The sequence below is a fragment of the Amphiprion ocellaris genome, chromosome 9 (genome assembly GCF_022539595.1).
Source record: "Amphiprion ocellaris isolate individual 3 ecotype Okinawa chromosome 9, ASM2253959v1, whole genome shotgun sequence".
NCBI lineage: Eukaryota > Metazoa > Chordata > Actinopteri > Pomacentridae > Amphiprion > Amphiprion ocellaris.
The window spans coordinates 2,493,592-2,510,913 of NC_072774.1; the positions used below are offsets into that span (position 1 = coordinate 2,493,592).

Below are 17,322 nucleotides of genomic sequence, written 5' to 3' on the forward strand. Positions count from 1 at the left end.
TGCTGCTAGAAGTAATCAGATTACTCTGAGGTAATGTCCTCCCTGCTGTTCTAAACTATGTTTCTGTCTCTCAGCTCCAGAAGGCCATCGAAGGCTCCACTCGTAGCGGGGTGAGGCTCCGTCCTCCCCTCGCCAGCTTCAGAGACGCCAGCAGGAAAACCAAGAAGCACCAGCCTCCCTCCTCCACCCCCTCCTCCCCCACCAGGGACAGAGACCTGTGGGGGGAGGGCGACCTGGTGAGGAAGGAGTCCAGGGAGGAGTCCAGGGGGAGGATGTCCACCTCTAGGGCGGCTCCGGGGGGAGACGCCGCCGCCCCGTCCTCCCCCGGCAGCGGCGCCACTGACGGGGGTGAAGGCAGCACAGAGGAGGCTGCCTCCCCCTCCACGTCCTCCCCTGCCTCACCCCCTGCGTCCCCCGGCAACCCCGTCCTCACCCTGTCCTCCCTGCAGGAGGAGCGGGAGAGCGAGGAGTCCGATGAGCCCATTTAGGAGGGCAGACTCTCAGACGCTCATCACTCTTAGAACTGGAAGCTTTTTTCTACTCCACAGTCTCACTTTTTTCACTCTTTGAATCTCAGGTGTCTCCTTCTGATGTTCACCCACATCTGGACCTGCTGTAGCCGACCACATCTGTAGCAGCTGTTCGTCCCGTCAGCGCCTCTGAGAAGCTGATAGCGGCGGATTGTATGTTAGTGAAAAACAACTTATCGACAAATCACACGAAGATCACACTTTTAAAGTTTACTGATTGAGATTAATTTTAAGTTACATTTATCGGATATTTCCTGTATGGTAAATATTTAAATCATTATTACCAGTTTGTAATTTTTAAAAATAATAAATGTTAAAAATTGTCATCTAACTTATTTCGTTTCTTTACAGGGATAAAACTCACGATACGCTTTGAAAAATTGAAGCTTTTAAACAGTTTTTAGCTTTTCTAAACAATTTACGCTTTAATGACTAGCAAAGCACTCAGAGAGCGCAGTCCTCCTCCAAGGGTGCTCATTCCCCCTTATGGCATTGTCAGAAATGCAGCATTTGTTTATTAGTTATTGATAATCAGAAATCACGGCACCACAAGCGACCTAGTGCTGAGCACAGGCGTGTGTTCTGCATGTGTACGTTATGTACGGATACCGAATCACGTGACCTAAATATGTAGCAGGCGGCAGGAAATGATGGGACTCAGAAACACCCCCACAATTTAATCAATTGTTCCTCATATCATTTCTGATGGATAAGTCCTGATAAATCCTCAGTGGTGGATTTGTAGTAGGATCACAATCATGTGATCATCAGCAGGCAGCTGACGTAGTGTTCACTTGTTGTCATGGTTACAGTGACGCCGTGCCGCTATTTGACAATGATACAAAAAATCTTTAACAAATCTGTGGATCCAGACTATAAGCTGCATCACTGCCAAAATCTAATCACTTGGTCTTTGTGTCATTTCTGACCTTCCCTGAAAATTTCATCCAAATACATTAGTCTGTTTTTGAGTAATGTTGGTAACAGACAGACAGACAAACTAACACCGATTGTAATACAACTCCGCAGCATTCCTTGGTTTTCTTCACCATGCTTTGTAAAAAGCATTTAATTACTCCTCCAAAGAACGCAGCAGAGGAGAAAACCTGAACCTCCAAACACCGAGCTGCTAAAAACTCTTTAGATGTGATTCCTCTAGATCAGGGGCGTCCAACATGAGACCCGCGGGCCACAAGCAGTCCTCCAAAGGGTCCAATCCGGCCCTCAAAGTATAAAAATTCCAGAGAAGACATTAACTGCAGATTGTAAATTAGTAAAACTATAAATTTTAAATAATTTCTTGACCATGACAAGTTGTTTTGATCAGAAAGTAAAATACTAGATTGTTCATTGTTTTTTTCATTTTGTGTCTCGTTGTTATAATATTTTGTCTCATTTTTTGTCGTTTTGTGTTTTCTGTGTCTCGCTTGTGTTTTTTGTCTTATTTTGTAATTTTGTGTGTCGCTTTATTCATTGTTTTGTGTATCTTTTTGTTGTTTTGTGGTTTTTTTGTCTTGTGTTGTTTTGATTCTCGTTTTTGTAATTTTTTTGTCTTTTTTTAAGTTGTTTGTTAGATTTTTTTGGTCACTGTAACTTTTTTGTCTAATTTTTTGTCTCTTTTGTTTCATGTAATTTCTCTCATTTTTTTGTCATTCTGTCTCATTTTTGTAATATTTTCTTGTTTTTTGTCTTTTTTGTCTGACTTTTGTTGTCTCTATATTTTTTTCATTTTGTGTTTCCTTTTTGTCGTGCTTGTGTTTTTGTCTTATTTTTGTCATTTTGTTGTTGTTTTTTTATCCTGCTTGTCATTTTCCTTCTTGTTTTTAGCATTTTTGGCCTCTTTAGTCATTTGTCCATTTTTTGTCATTTTGTAACTTTTTTGTGTAATTTTTTGTCTCTTTTTTTGTTTTGTTTCATGTCGTTTGTCTCATTGTTTGTCATTTTGTGTCTCACTTTTGAAATATTTGGGGGGTTTTTGTCTTTTTTTGTCATTTTGTTTCTTGTTTTTGTCATATTGTGTTTCCTTTTTGTCTCACTTGTGTTTTTTGTCGTATTTTTGTTATTTTGTGTTTTTGTTGTCTCGCGTTATGTTTGTCATTTTGATTCTCGCTTTTGTCATTTTTTGTCTCGTTTGTGTCATTTATGTAATTTTTTGTCCATTTTTGTTCGCTTTCTAACTTTCTTTTTTGTTTCGTGTCGTTTGTCTCGTTTTTGTCAGTTTGTGTCTCATTTTTGTAATATTTCGTCCTGTTGTTGTTTTTTTGTCTTTTTATGTCTGACTTTTGTCATTTTGATCCATCCATCCATCCATTATCTATACACCGCTTAATCCTCACTAGGGTCATGGGGGGGCTGGAGTCTATCCCAGCTGACTCAGGTGAAGGCAGGGGACACCCTAGACAGGTCACCAGTCTGTCACAGGGCTACATACAGAGACAAACAATCACTCTCACATTCACACCTACGGGCAATTTAGAATGATCAGTTAACCTCAGCATATTTTTGGACTGTGGGAGGAAGCCGGAGTACCTGGAGAAAACCCACGCATGCACAGGGAGAACATGCAAACTCCATGCAGAAAGATCCCGGGAAAGCCGGGACGTGAACCAGGGATCTTCTAGCTGCAAGGCGAAAGTGCTAACCACTACACCACTGTGCAGCCCGTCATTTTGATCATGAAGTAAAATACTATATCATTCAGTTCCAGGTGACTGAATGTTTTGTTCCTTTGTAGACACTTCGGGATCTGGAAGTTGTAATGTGGAAATGATAAACTGAGGCTGAATGTTGTTGAAATGTCATTTATTTTTCTTAAGAAATTTCAGGTTGTTCATAATGTTTTGTAAAAAGATTATTCCTTATAAGTGAACATTTTTGCACTAAAACAAAGGAAACATTAGGAGTTGTGGTTATTTATAGGTTATTATGCTCTGATTTTACTCGTCGCTGGAGATGAACCTGGGGTGAACGTGGAACCTGAACTAAGATGAATTTGACACTTGATTTAGAAGGAAGTTTTTATATCTACCCTGAGAGGAACAGAGCAGTCTGTTGAGTAGTTTTAAACACAAATGACAACCTGATGGTGGCGCTAGAAGAAAACCAACTGCAGCCATTAGGATTTATCTTCAGGGAAATGTTTGTGTTTAATTTCTTGATATTTTGTCCTGCAGCCTGTGAGGGTAATAAAATATCAGAGTATATCTCAGAGCAAATCTCAACATTTTAGTGAAGGTCAGCAGAGTGTTTGAGGCTCTGATTCCTGCATGGGCTCCAACAAACAAGCGGCGAGTCCCTGCAGAGAAGAACCGTCTGCCAGGACTCATCATTAATAGTCTCCTCGCATGAAATCCCCGATAAGCAACGGAGAGGAACACTGCAAAAACTCTAAATCTCACCAAGTCTGTTTGTCTTATTTTTAATCTAAATGTCTCATCCCATTCGATTTAAGATAAATTCACTTAACAAGAGACATTTCAACAGATGGAGGGACTCGTTTTAAGACAATGCATCTTACATATCTTGTTAAGTCAAACAATCTTGAAATTATCTTGTTTTGAGTTGAATTTTACAAGAAAACTCAAAATAAGTCTAACCCTCATGTCGTCCTGTGGGTCAAACTGACCCATTTTAAAGTTTGAAGATGTGAGAAAAAATATATTTTCACAGTGAAACTTCTGATGTCCACATTTTCAACATTTTTGGGAAATCTTTGAACATTTTTTGGTGGAAAAAAAATGTTAAAAATGTTTCTTAAGAACATTCACAAAAACATCAACCACAATCCAGTGAAATTCACTGGATTTTTGTTGATTTTTATGTGAATGTTCTTAAAGAAAATATTAGAAGTTTTACTGATATATATGGAATCACTTTAGATATTTTTCGGATTTTTTGGGAAGATTTTTACTCATTTTTTGAAAATATTTACAAGAATTTTGTTGCCAAATTTGGGGGATTTTTTTTTTTTTTTTTAAATAAAACTTTTAAGGAATTATTGGAATTTTCTTCCTGAAGGTTTTGAAAATTTTCAGAAATTTGGGGAATTTTTTTGCTGATTTTTGGGATTTTTTTTCAGACAAAGAAACAACATTTTTTGGTGTCCGTAAATGAAGAGAGCAGGAGGGTTAATACGTCTCAAATTAGGAGGTTACATGAAAGCAAAAATCTATTTTTGAGTGAAAACTTGCTTCTTTTTTTTTTTTTTTTTTAAGCATATCTGGCTTATTTTAAGACACCTAAGCTTGACAATCCTGGTAAAATAGATCTTAAAATAAGTTTCCCCAGCTAATTTTAAGATCTCAAGATTCTAAATATCATATCTTATTTCAAGAAATCTTACCAAGACATTTTTCACTTGTTCTATTGGCAGATTTTTTCACTTATTTCAAGGTAAAATTTCCTTGAAATAAGTTTTTTTTTATCTTGTTTTGAGAGGGGCATTTTTTCCAGTGAACGTTTGTGGAGGAGCCTGACAGGCCGGATTTACCGCCAACACCTCTGGAAAAACACACCGACGGAGAAGGAACATGTGAGAGTGCAATTAGAGAAAGACTTCCACACGTACGAGATGCTGTTTGTTGGTTCATTTTATTTGCTCTTTCTCCACCAGAGGAAAAGAAGGAGGCAGAGGAGCCGAGAGTGGAGGAGGTTCTGTCGTGCAGGAGAAAGAGGAGACGGGTAGAAACAGAAGAGAGAAGGGGGAACCACGTGGAAGAACCATCCCGTGACAACCGTCCAACTAGCATGCATAGGTGAGTGTTCAGTGTTTCGCCAGAGAAACCCAATCTGATGCAGACTTTTACAGAAGCCACACAGCGGTTTATACAGCAAACTAAACTGACTGCTCCAAATCCACCCTTCTTGATTTGATTGATGAGATATTATTCTGTGTTTTTTTTTGTTTGTTTTTTTTCAGGCAGTGATTCTTCCAACAAGACAGCAGACGACTTACAGACAGTTAGACGGACGGACATACACAGGACGATACGAGGAGATAGACGGAGGGAGGAGAAGCAGATTTGGAGCATCATGCCTGCAGACCGGAACTCTGGAAGATGGCAGTAGGATCATACAAAAAGACCAACTCGGCTGGTTTAACAAAGATCGGTAAACCTTAATGTCCACAGAAATATATTTGGCTTCTTCTTATTCGTTGATTCATTCATTGAAACTTTAATCGACAAAAAAAAGAGCAGTAAAATAACCCAAAGAGCCATTCCATCCATGGAAAACCAACCAGAACCTCTTCAGAAACACCTGATTATCTCCAGGAACTTCATTAATGATCAGAGTTCTACCTTCATACTGGGAATATCTCCAGAATTCTAGGTCCTTGAAGTCCATAGAGGAGAACATCTCCTGTAGAAAGTTCTAGAGTAGACCTACCGACAACTGTAAAGCTGTCGGTAGGTCTACTCTATAACTTTCTACAGGGAACGTTCTCCTTTGTTGCTTCCAATCTTTAAGTTTAATCTCATTTAGAACCATCCAGGTCCTTGAAGTCCATAGAGGTGGGTCCAGATTTATCACTTTTAATGGACTTTTTCCATCATTTCTGAGCATCACAACTTCATCAGTTCAGCAGATAGACCCGTGACATTTAGGAGGAAAAACACATTTGAGTTCTGGTAAAAATTATGGCCATTTTGGACCATTATTAAGTAGTTTTGGCCGATTTTAGGATAGTTTTAAACAGGTTTTTGTCATTATGAACACATTTTGTCTCCTTTAGGTCAAATTTCAAGTAATTTTGGACAAATCTGTATCATTTTGAACAACTTCTGTTCAATTTGAATCATTTTTTGAGTCATTTTTGACACCTTTTGTGTAAATTTCAACAATTATTGAGTAATTTTGGACAATCTTGGACTAATTTTTAATAGGACACAAAATCATTTTAAAAGAAATGGTGAAATGACCACAGAAAGACACAGAAATCACCACAAAAGAGGTGAAATTACTACAAAGACTCAAACTGCTATAAAAACATGAGTTCTGTTCCAAATTATTGCAATTTTGGACATTACAAGTAATTTTGGACAATCTTTGAGTGATTTTAAAGAGGTTTTTGTCATTAGCCATGCTTTTTGACTCATTTTGGTCAAATTTGAGTAATGTTGGACAAACTTGTGTAATTTTGAATAATTTTTGTTTCATTTGAATAATTTTTTGAGTCATTCTGGACACTTCTTGTGAAAATTTCAACAATTCTCAAATAATTTTGACAATTTATTTCTATCATTTTAGAAAACATTAGAACCCTGGGTGTTCACTCAAAGATTGTCCAAAATGACTTGAAAATTGTCCAAAATTGCAATAATTTGGACCAGAACTCTGTTTTTATGGCACTTTGAGTCTTAGTAGCAATTCCACCTCTTTTGTGGTGATTTTTGTGTCTTTCTGTGGTAATTTCACCACTTTTTAAAATGATTTTGTGTTTTCTTTTGGGGATTTTATGTTTTTTTGTGGTAATTTTTAGCCTTTGTGGTAGCTTCCGGTTTTTGTGGCGGTTTTGCACCATTTTGTGCTGATCTGGTGTCAGTTTTCCCAAGAACTCAGATGTGTTTTTGCTCCTAAATGTCATGTGTCTATCTGCTGGACTGATGAAGTTCTGAGGCTCACAAATGATGGAAAAAGTCCATTAAAAAGTGATAAATCTGGACCCACCTCTGTGGACTTCAAGGACCTGGAACTCTGGAAATATTCCCAGCATGAATATAGAACTTTGCATGATTTCTAGACATAAAGTCAGCTGATTCTGAGGAGGTTTAGAGGAGATTTTGTTCAGATTTGGTTGATTTTTATCTGGAATGACCTTTAAGTGAAGCAGAGTCTTTTGTGAACAGTCGAGCACAAATAAACCGCGATGATTCTCCATCAGCGGACGTTAAAGTCTTTCCTCCACATTAGGCTCAGAAAGAAAACTGCTCAGAAGATTCGGTTCCTCCATGAAACTAGAGACTCTGTACACGCCGTCACATCAGTCCTCCCCACCGAGTAATTGTTCAATAAATAAATTAATACGTGCCACAGCGTGAAGACGCTCCGCTGGCGGGTTTTGAGCCCTCTGAGCTTGTTTTTGAATCTCTGAAGTGAAATAAAGTCATGGTGATGTTTAAACCTGAGGAGCTCAAAACTGGCCCGATCAGATCGACTTCACCTCAGCGGCACCTATTCTAACTTATACCGGAGGGGATTTCGACAAGTCAGTAGAAAAATAAACATTGTCCCCAACATTGCATAAAGAAGCAATCAATAAATAAATTCATTCAAGTCAATAAACCGGAACTTTGTTGTTTTGAAAAGTTTCTCACACAATCATCAGTGGGAGGAGAAGCTTCTCCTCAACAGGAACAGCGTTTATAGTGAGTCATGCAAGAGTGACAGAAATCCTAAACGAAGCCTCCGACAGCATCGCTCTCTTCACAGTAAGAACGCTGAGCAGGAAGACACCCATCGGCTCCACGCCTCAGTCTCCTGTTCCCTGATTGGCTGATCCATCAGCCTCCGGTTCCGAGCCGTCGCTCCGTTCAACATTCCTCCATTAGTCTTTAAGAAGATTCAGGCCAAACTGTGAGCTTGATCCCAAAGTAAAGCGGGACTGAAGGTGTAGAAAAATAAAGAAATCATACGGTAATAAAGAGCCGTGACTGAGTGGAGGCGACTTTAGAATCGGATATTTACATCTAACAGCAGCCGACAGCAGCCTGGAGCTGCTCAGCTGCTGCCTATTGCTGGTTACAATTTGGATATTAGTGTGGAAATCAATGACGTTCTTATACAACCAAACTGCTTTTCTAATTATTTTCTCCTCAAAAGATAAAACTGTGACACAGATGGAGGAAAAAAGACCTTCAGGTTCTTGTGGAACAAATGTTTGGTTCAGTTCAGGAACCAAAACTACGAGATGATGTTCAGGAGAACGTCACCGTTTGGTTAAATACAACACAATGCCCGTCCGTTCTGAGAAAGTTCTGCAAGTTCCACCAAAAGTTTGAGCAGGAAGTTTTCTAATAGTTCCCAGAATGTTCTTCTCAAAGACAGAAAAGACGTTCTAGAAATGTTTGGTGAGAACATCGTTGGACTGTTATGCTCCTAAAGTTCTCCAAACTGAATGTTACATGAAAAACATTCTTCCTGTGTCATCATGGAACATTGTGGGAATGTTTTATAGATGTCATCAACAAAACATCCTTAGAACGTTGCAGCGAAAATGTTTGAGTTTGTTAATATATTGCAGTAAAGAAACACCTCATAGTGAACGTTCTGTCTTCTAAAATCTCAATAACATCTGGAAAACATTTTCGGAAGTTCTTCCTTTGTTATCATGGAACATTTTATAGATGTCATCAACAAAATATCCTTAGAACATTGCAGCCAGAATGTTCTACCAGTAAAGAAACTCCTCATAGAGAACGTTCTATCTTCTAAAGTATCGATAACATCTAGACAACATTTTCCAAATGTTGGTTTAAGAAGTTCTTTCTTTCTTATCATGGAACATTGTGGGGACATTTTATAGATTTCATAATGTGTTCCCTCAACAACATCCCAAAAACATCCTTAGAACGTTGCAGCAAGAATGTTCTACCTTTGTTAATATATCGCAGTAAAGAATCTCCTTATAGAGAACGTTCTAAAGGTTTGAAAACATCTGGAAAACATTTCCGAATGTTGGTTTAAGAAGAGGGCTGCATAGTGGCGTAGTGGTTAGCACTTTCGCCTTGCAGCGAGAAGGTCCCTGGTTCGCATCCCGGCTTTCCCGGGATCTTTCTGCATGGAGTTTGCATGTTCTCCCTGTGCATGCGTGGGTTTTCTCCGGGTACTCCGGCTTCCTCCCACAGTCCAAAAATATGCTGAGGTTAATTGATTATTCTAAATTGCCCGTAGGTGTGAATGTGAGAGTGATTGTTTGTCTCTGTATGTAGCCCTGTGACAGACTGGTGACCTGTCTAGGGTGTCCCCTGCCTTCACCTGAGTCAGCTGGGATAGACTCCAGCCCCCCCATGACCCTAGTGAGGATTAAGTGGTGTATAGATAATGGATGGATGGATGGATGGATGGTTTAAGAAGTTCTTCCTTTGTTACCCTAGAACATTGTGGGAATGTTTTATAGATGTCATCAACAAAACATCCTTAGAACGCTGCAGCCAGAATGTTCCACCATTTGTTCTTACATCACGTTACAGGAATGTCTTACAGAGAATGTTCAGTCATCAGAACTCTCAATAACATCCAAACATTTTCCGAATGTTGCATTAAGAACATCCTTACTATGCTACCACTGTGGAAACGTTTTAGAGAAGGATGTTCTAAGATGTGTTCCCTCAACAAAAAAACAAAATGTTTCACCTTTAACATATCACATTACAGGAACGTTATAAAACGTTCTTCATAAAACTAATTCTGTCATCTGAGGCCTCAATAACATCTAGAAAACATTTTTGAATGTTGGTTTGAGAATGTTCCTCCTTCCTGTTTTGTCAAAGAATTTTCTAGACGGTGTTACCTCAAAAACATCCTCTAAACATCCTCAGAACAACTACGGTTCCCTCACTGAGGAAGCAGTTTAGTTGCATAAGAACAGATTTTTGTGCAGACAGTGTTGTGTGTGTGTTGTTGTTGTGTGTGTGTTGCTGTATGTGTGTTGTTGTCTATGTAGGTGAGTTAGCAGTGAATCTGTTTCCCAACACGTTCCATAGTCTCTCAGTAATCTCTGGTTCTGTCAATGTGGACCGTCAGGAAGTCCGCCGGTACATTCAGATTAGTGGTTATCATCCTGGTCTGTGGAACAAAAAGCAGCTGAGGGTTCGTGTTGTTAAGTGGCTCGGTTTTGGTTCTTGGTGGTGCTGAAAGCTTTCAGAGTGGGAACTGGGGAACGTCAACAGTCCAAAGGCAGCCTCTGATCTGTTGGATTGCATCAGTGCAAAGAGATTCGCATATGCAGCTCTGTCTTTACGTCTCCGTCAGGAAACCTGCAGCTCGAGCCCAAAACGGGCCCCAAAGGAGGTCCACTGTGGGTCCAAAGGAGGTCCACCATGGGTCCAAAGGAGGTCCACCTCAGGACCAAAGGGGGTCCACCATGGGTCCAAAGGAGGTCCACCATGGGTCCAAAGGAGGTCCACCTCAGGACCAAAGGAGGTCCACCGTGGGTCCAAAGGAGGTCCACCATGGGTCCAAAGGAGGTCCACCTCAGGACCAAAGGAAGTCCACCATGGGTCCAAAGGAGGTCCACCTCAGGACCAAAGGAGCTCCACTGTGGGTCCAAAGGAGGTCCACCATGGGTCCAAAGGAGATCCTCCCTGGGTCCAAAGGAGATCCACCGTGGGTCCAAAGGAGGTCCACCATGGGTCCAAAGGAGATCCACCGTGGGTCCAAAGGAGGTCCACCGTGGGTCCAAAGGAGGTCCACCATGGGTCCAAAGGAGATCCAACTCAGGACCAAAGACGGCCCACTTTAAGCCCACATAGACCCACACTAGGACCAGTGCAGTTCACTGCAGGTCTACAACAGGACCTTCACTAGACCTAAGGTAGGTCTAGTGAAGGTCCAAAGTAGACCCACCTCAGACCCAAAGTAACCCCACTTTAGATGCAAATAAGACCCAAAGTAGGCCTAGTGCAGATCAACAGCCGGACCAAAGTAGACCTAACTTAGGTCTAGTGAAGGTCCAAGGTAGACCCACTGTAGGCCTGAAGTAGACCCACCTCAAATCCAAAGTAAACCCACTTTAGACCCAGAGCACCCACTGTAGGTCAACAACAGACCCAAAGCAGACCCACTTCAGATCAATTACAGGTCCAAAGTAGACCCACCTCAGGTGTAGTTCAGGTGCACCGCGGGTCTAAAGTAGATCCAACTCAGGACCAAAGTAGACCCACTTCAGGCCCAGTGTAAGTCCACTGCAGGTCAACAGCAGGACCAAAGTAGACCCACTGCAGGTCCACCTTAGATCCACTGCAGGTCCGAAGTAGACCCTCATCTGGTCCACCTCCGGCGGGCCTCACCTGGGATACTATGGTTCAGTGCAAAGTCTATACAGTGCCGTATAGTACAGGTACTCCGTAGTACTCTGAAGGAACATGCATACAGAGTATGGGAGCAGGAAGCACACTGTGGACAGTACAATCCTTATCTGTGCAGGTTCTGAGTGTGCAGTCAGCAGGGCGGTTCTGACCTGGTTGTGCCTCGGGCCTCACACAAGAATCTATTTTTCTGCATTTCACTGAAATGCCGACATGTTCTGTGAAGTTGTCGGGGTTGCCATTAGTAACGTATGATGATGGAATGAGTCGAATTAAACACTACCTACCGAATGGAGTAACAGCTGTAAACAGAGGAGTTCCCCTCAGGAGAACCGATATCTTATCTTACACTTATACATAGATTCTTGTTGTTGTTGTTGTTTTTTTGCTTTCTTACAAAAGTATTCTTATTATAATGTTTTATTTTGTAGGTTTTCATTACGGAGTTGCTTGTCTCCATAAAAAGCATGCATGTTTCCGTTCCTCCTGGTGTCAGCGTGGTTCGTTCCCTGATGGCAAAGCTTCAGTTCGTCCTCCATCAGTGTTCTGTTACCTTTGGGATGTAAGGCCTAAAGAGCAGCAGGTGGTGAGTCCACGTCTGGAGGATCCTCTGATACCTGAACGGACGGATTAATAGATATATATTGTGTTGTTTACGCTCATTCCTGCTGACTCCAGGTCAGTTTGTACTCAGTCTCCCGACGGACAGGAACTCAGTTGGTTGCCATGGCGACAGGCGGCCCCTCCTCCTCCTTCTCCTCTAGTGTCTGAATGAGGCCCGAGGTGACATCAGAGGCCTTCCGCTCCGTGATTGGCTCTGCCGGCGGTTGCCCCGGACTGCTGCCTCCGGAGGCGTCACCTTGTTGTGTGGGTGGAGTCAACGTGGCCGACTCAGGCTCCACGCACAGTGTCACGTCTTCTTCCTGGTCCGGACAGGAACAGGAAACAGAATCGGTCAACAGAAGAGCTGCTGGTAACTGTTTCTATACATTTATTAACACAATCTATTAGAAGTTAGAAGACATCATTTTAGCTTTTGGATTGCTTTTTTACAGGGCAAATAGTAAGTTTAGCAAAAATGAAGTCAGAAAAAACTGCTAATAAAATGATCTCGTATTATTAGATATTAGTTAAAGTTGGCCTAAAGGAGTTAAAGTTGCTCTGTATTAGTCAGAGTTGCTCCATATCAGTTAAAGTTGCTTTGAATTAATTACAGTTGACCTACACTACCGTTCAACAGTTTGAGGTCATCCAGACAATTCCATGTTTTCCATGAAAACTCCCACTTTTCTCCATGTGCTAACATAACTGTACAAGGGTTTTCTAATCATCAATGAGCCTTTCAACACCATTAGCTAACACAATGTAGCATTAGAACACAGGAGTGATGGTTGCTGGAAATGTTCCTCTGTACCTCTATGGAGATATTCCATTAAAAATCAGCTGTTTCCAGCTACAATAGTCATTTACCACATTAACAATGTCTACACTGGATTTATCATTCATTTAATGTTATCTTCATTGGGAAAAAAATGATTTTCTTTCAAAAATAAGCACATTTCTAAGTGACCCCAAACTTTTGAACAGTTGTGCATGTGCTATGGCTGCTTCTGCATTTACATTTTACGATAAGAAAAATCATTAATTAGACTTTAAATGACTGAAAACAAAAGAGTTCAACCAAAAAATTACTGGAGTGTGACCAGAGCATTTGGTTATCGTCTAGATTGTCTAAATTAGATAAAATATTATTTTAAATGTTTTTCTACATACAGATATATTGATATTTGGTGTCTATAGTGTGATAGACTAATATAAATAATATAATTTATTATTATCAGCTGCATTATTCTATCATCTTCCATCATAGCTTGATTTTCCAGCATGAAGGACTTCACTCACCAACCAGCTAGATTCTGTCAGAACCAGCTAAAGGTCCAGTTGAAGCTCTTCTGGAGCTTTGGATTGGTTAGGATTACCTACCTTCAACCCTCAGGTGAAGTGTGACCTTACAGGTTATTCTCAGGTCAGGACTGAACTTTTAAACTCACATTAATCTTATTTATGATCCATAACAGTCTGTGTTTGGTTAGTTTCTGGTTATTTTCTGTAAATTACATCACGGCGCTACAGCAAACCGCAGCAGGTTTTTTTATCATACGTTTTGGTGAAATGAACCCACAGACATCAGGAGCTGGATAAACTGGCTGCTGGTTGTTTTGTGAATTAAAAACTGTTTCTGTCACAACTTTAACAGAATATTTTTCAAAAAATAAAAGCAGTTTGGGGTTTGGGTTCCTGCCACGAGTTTGGCCGTTTTCCATTTACGTCCTCTCTTATTTTCTGCCATTTCTCTACTGCTGACTGCAGAATGAAGGCAGGAAACTCCAAAAACACCTGAAATGTTTGTTCACAGCAAGTTCTTACATGATTTTACAAATCAGATATTGTGGTCTTCACTGTCACAGAACTGTGGGACATCTTTAAACTGAGCAGCCAGGAGCCCAGAACTAAAAGAAACTCAAGTTACAGAGTTATAAATCAAACAGCAGCTACGAACCCTCACAGGTGACACATTAATGATAATCAGAGATCAATATTTTGTCAACGGATTAATTAACTAAAACTGTATGAACTGAGGGCTTCATAGTCATGTGGTGGTTAGCACTTTTGAGTTACAGCTAGAAGTGTATCTTTAGCATCCTAAGCCTTTTTGTTTCTAAGTTTTTAAGAAATTTATGTTAGGATAAATAATGCCTTATTTGTAAAACATTTTTTCTGTGTAGATTATTTTCTTTTGGATGTGTGTCGAGTCAGATATTTCTGTACAACCACCACAGTGGCTATATAGGCTCAGGAATGGCCACTACAGTTTGTACTGACCAGGATTAAACCTCCTGTATGTTCTGCTCCACAGCAGGTCCAGTCCTACAGAACGGACCACCAATGAACCACCAATGGACCACCAGTGGACCACCAATGGATCACCAATGGACCATCAATAGACCACCAATGGACCAACCAGTCAACCACCAATAGACCACCAGTGGACCACCAATAGACCACCAATGGACCACTGGTCAACCACCAATGGACCACCAATAGACCACCAATAGACCACCAGTGTACCACCAATAGACCACCAATAGACCACCAGTGGACCACCACTGGACCACCAGTCCACCACCAGTCCACCACCAGTCCACCACCAATAGACCACCAATGGACCACCAATGGGCCACCAGTCCACCACCAGTCCACCACCAATGGGCCACCAGTGGACCACCAATGCACCACCAATAGACCACCGGTTCTGCTCACCTTGACATCCTCCTCCTGTTGCTCCAGCAGCGGTGAGTGTTCTGTTCCCACCATCTCGTCTCCGGAGGGAACACAGAGGCTGGGCTCCACCACCGCCGCCACGCCCATGTAGCCTCCGGCCTCGGCCTGGTAGGCCTCCATCTGGCCCGTGTTCCACAGGTCCACCAGCGGGGGGTGAACCTGGTGCACCAGGCTGTGGATGGTGCTGTTGGGCGTCGCTTGTAAAGAGTGGTTGGCGCTGTGCAGCCGGTGCTCCAGAGACTGGAACACAAGGAGAGAACAGAGAGCTGATATCTCAAAACCAAACACTGACAACAAACATCAGAAAACAGCTCAGAGGAGATGAAGATCCAGTGGACCTCCTGCTGATGAGGGTTCTGATGTTTCTTTGTGCAGGTAAGAAGCTGTTTCTGATCTAAACATGAGTTTGAGTTTCATCAACTTCAGGCAGTTTCTGTTAGTTTTTCCTCAAAGTTGATTCATGGAAACATCAGAACCTATGATTTTAATAATCGATTCATCAGTTCTGTGATTTCAGTTTCTTAAATGTGAATATTTTCTGGTTTCTTTCCTCTGTGACAATGAACTGAAGATCTTTGGACTAAAGAAGACATCTGAAGACATTTTTCACCATTTTCTGACATTTAAGGTCCAAATAACTAATCAGTGATCCATAAAATGATCTTGATAACAGTTAACTGCATCTCTAAGCATCATGCAGCCTCCACTGTGTCTGATCTGGTGCTGAACCGCCTCCAGCTGCCGGCGCTCGGTCACCTGTTGCTGCTGATACTGCAGCAGCTGCTGTTGCTGGTAGTGTTGGATCTGCTGGATCTGCTGCAGCTGCTGCAGCTGACTCTGCTGCTGGAGGTTGAATTGCTGCTGCTGCTGCTGAGACAGGAAGTGGGCCGCCGCCTGGCCGTCGTAGCCATCCGTCCCCATCACGTAGGAGCCAGCAGGGGGCGACGCCACGCCGGAGGGGTCGCTGCTGATGGGCTCCCAGGCGTCGGAGGAGGAGAGGCAGTAGTGGCCCTGGGAGACGTAAGTGTGAGGCCACACCTCTGCTGAGGAGTGGTGCAATATCTGATCTGGAAAAGATGAAAAATTCAGCAGCTGCTATTAGTGCTCTCAGAGTGGGAGAGCAGATGGATGCAGAACAGCGACTCACGGCTCTGCAGAGGCACAAAAACACCGAATCCTCCTCCTGTCAGGAAATATCTTTACCTTTATGTAAGGCTGCAGATTCAGTGGCTTCAGATCAGCATGTTTAGTAGAGAAAATTCACCTTCTATCACTTATTGGTCTAGAATATTTACTGGTTTCAGCTCAGATTAACCAAATATGAAACATTCACTTGTGCTGGTCGATCAGACATTTAAAAAGCTGGAAAATATAGAATAGAATAGAATAGAATAGAATAGAATGTGCTTTATTGTCATTATACAGTGTACAACGAGACTGGAGAGCTTCTCCTTTTCAGTGAAAACGTAGCGCAAGATAAAAGTCTTAACCCTCCTGTTGTCCTCATGTACGGGCACCAAAAAATATTGTTTCCTTGTCTGAAAAAAATCCAAAAAATCAGCAAAAAAAATTCCCCAAATTTCTGAAAATTTGCAAAACCTTCAGGAAGAAAATTCCAATAATTCCTTAAAAGTTTTATTTGAAAAAAATCCCCCAAATTTGGCAAGGAAATTCTTGTAAATATTTTCAAAAAATGAGTAAAAATCTTCCAAAAAAATCCTAAAAATATCTTAAGTGATTTTTTTTGTGAATGTTCTTAAGAAACATTTTTAACATTTCTTTTTTTCCACCAAAAAATGTTCAAAGATTTCCCAAAATGTTGAAAATGTGGACATCAGAAGTTTCACTGTGAAAATATATATTTTTCCACATTTTCAAACTTTAAACCGGGTCAGTTTTGACCCACAGGACGACACGAGGGTTAACTTATGAGATGTACGTTCATTAATATGCACTGTCCCATCCACATAACTAAAGAAATAGAATGAAAAACACTCGATTGCAGGTTGTAACAAACTCCTCTAATGACTCACAGTTTAGTATTTTAGATGGAAGCAGGTCTGACTGAGATGCAGACACTCAGCAGAAAAGCCTCCACGTCGGCTAAACGAGTGTTTTGACAGAACTCTCCGGTATGAATACAGTTTGAACACTGATACACCTTCACTGTTGAGTCATCACTCCTGTCAGCCTGAATAATGCAGACGCAGCCTTGATGCTGTTCGGTGTTTCTGCTCTCCGGAGGGGAGTAAAAAACGAGCCCAGGAGTAAACACAGTCGCATATTATCACCCTGTCTAAGGTTTATTTGACCTGAAATCTGGATAATTTGATGCAAATGCATGAATGAAGCAGCAGAGGAGGATTCTACTGACCGACAGAATACAGAGGAAGTGAGGTTTTCTCTGTACGTTATCTGTTAAA

The 17,322-nt window shown here is 41.3% G+C and overlaps 2 protein-coding genes and 1 long non-coding RNA gene across 13 annotated transcripts in view; 2 read left to right on the plus strand and 1 right to left on the minus strand.

The window, feature by feature from the left end:
* Positions 1-861, plus strand: part of clcn1b (chloride channel, voltage-sensitive 1b) — a 45,209-nt gene extending 44,348 nt beyond the window's left edge. For 4 of the 5 annotated variants that reach the window (XM_055013717.1, XM_055013716.1, XM_055013718.1 and 1 more), the window contains one exon: positions 75-861. In XM_055013717.1, the coding sequence (XP_054869692.1) occupies positions 75-488 (414 nt within the window). In that variant the 3' untranslated portion in view covers positions 489-861. The remainder of the gene's footprint in view (positions 1-74) is intronic. The other variant, XM_055013719.1, reaches the window with a different exon arrangement.
* Positions 862-12,270: 11,409 nt separating this feature from the next.
* Positions 12,271-17,322, minus strand: part of fam131bb (family with sequence similarity 131 member Bb) — a 34,724-nt gene continuing 29,672 nt past the window's right edge. For all 7 annotated transcript variants that reach the window (XM_035948929.2, XM_023271966.3, XM_055013721.1 and 4 more), the window contains 3 exons: positions 15,656-15,966; positions 14,879-15,139; positions 12,271-12,480 (listed from right to left, as the gene is read on the minus strand). In XM_035948929.2, coding sequence (XP_035804822.1) covers positions 12,271-12,480; positions 14,879-15,139; positions 15,656-15,966 — 782 coding nt within the window. The remainder of the gene's footprint in view (positions 12,481-14,878; positions 15,140-15,655; positions 15,967-17,322) is intronic.
* Positions 12,390-15,662, plus strand: LOC129349679 (uncharacterized). The gene is made up of 3 exons (XR_008602777.1): positions 12,390-12,530; positions 14,475-15,274; positions 15,471-15,662. It is a non-coding gene; the product is annotated as an uncharacterized LOC129349679 (long non-coding RNA).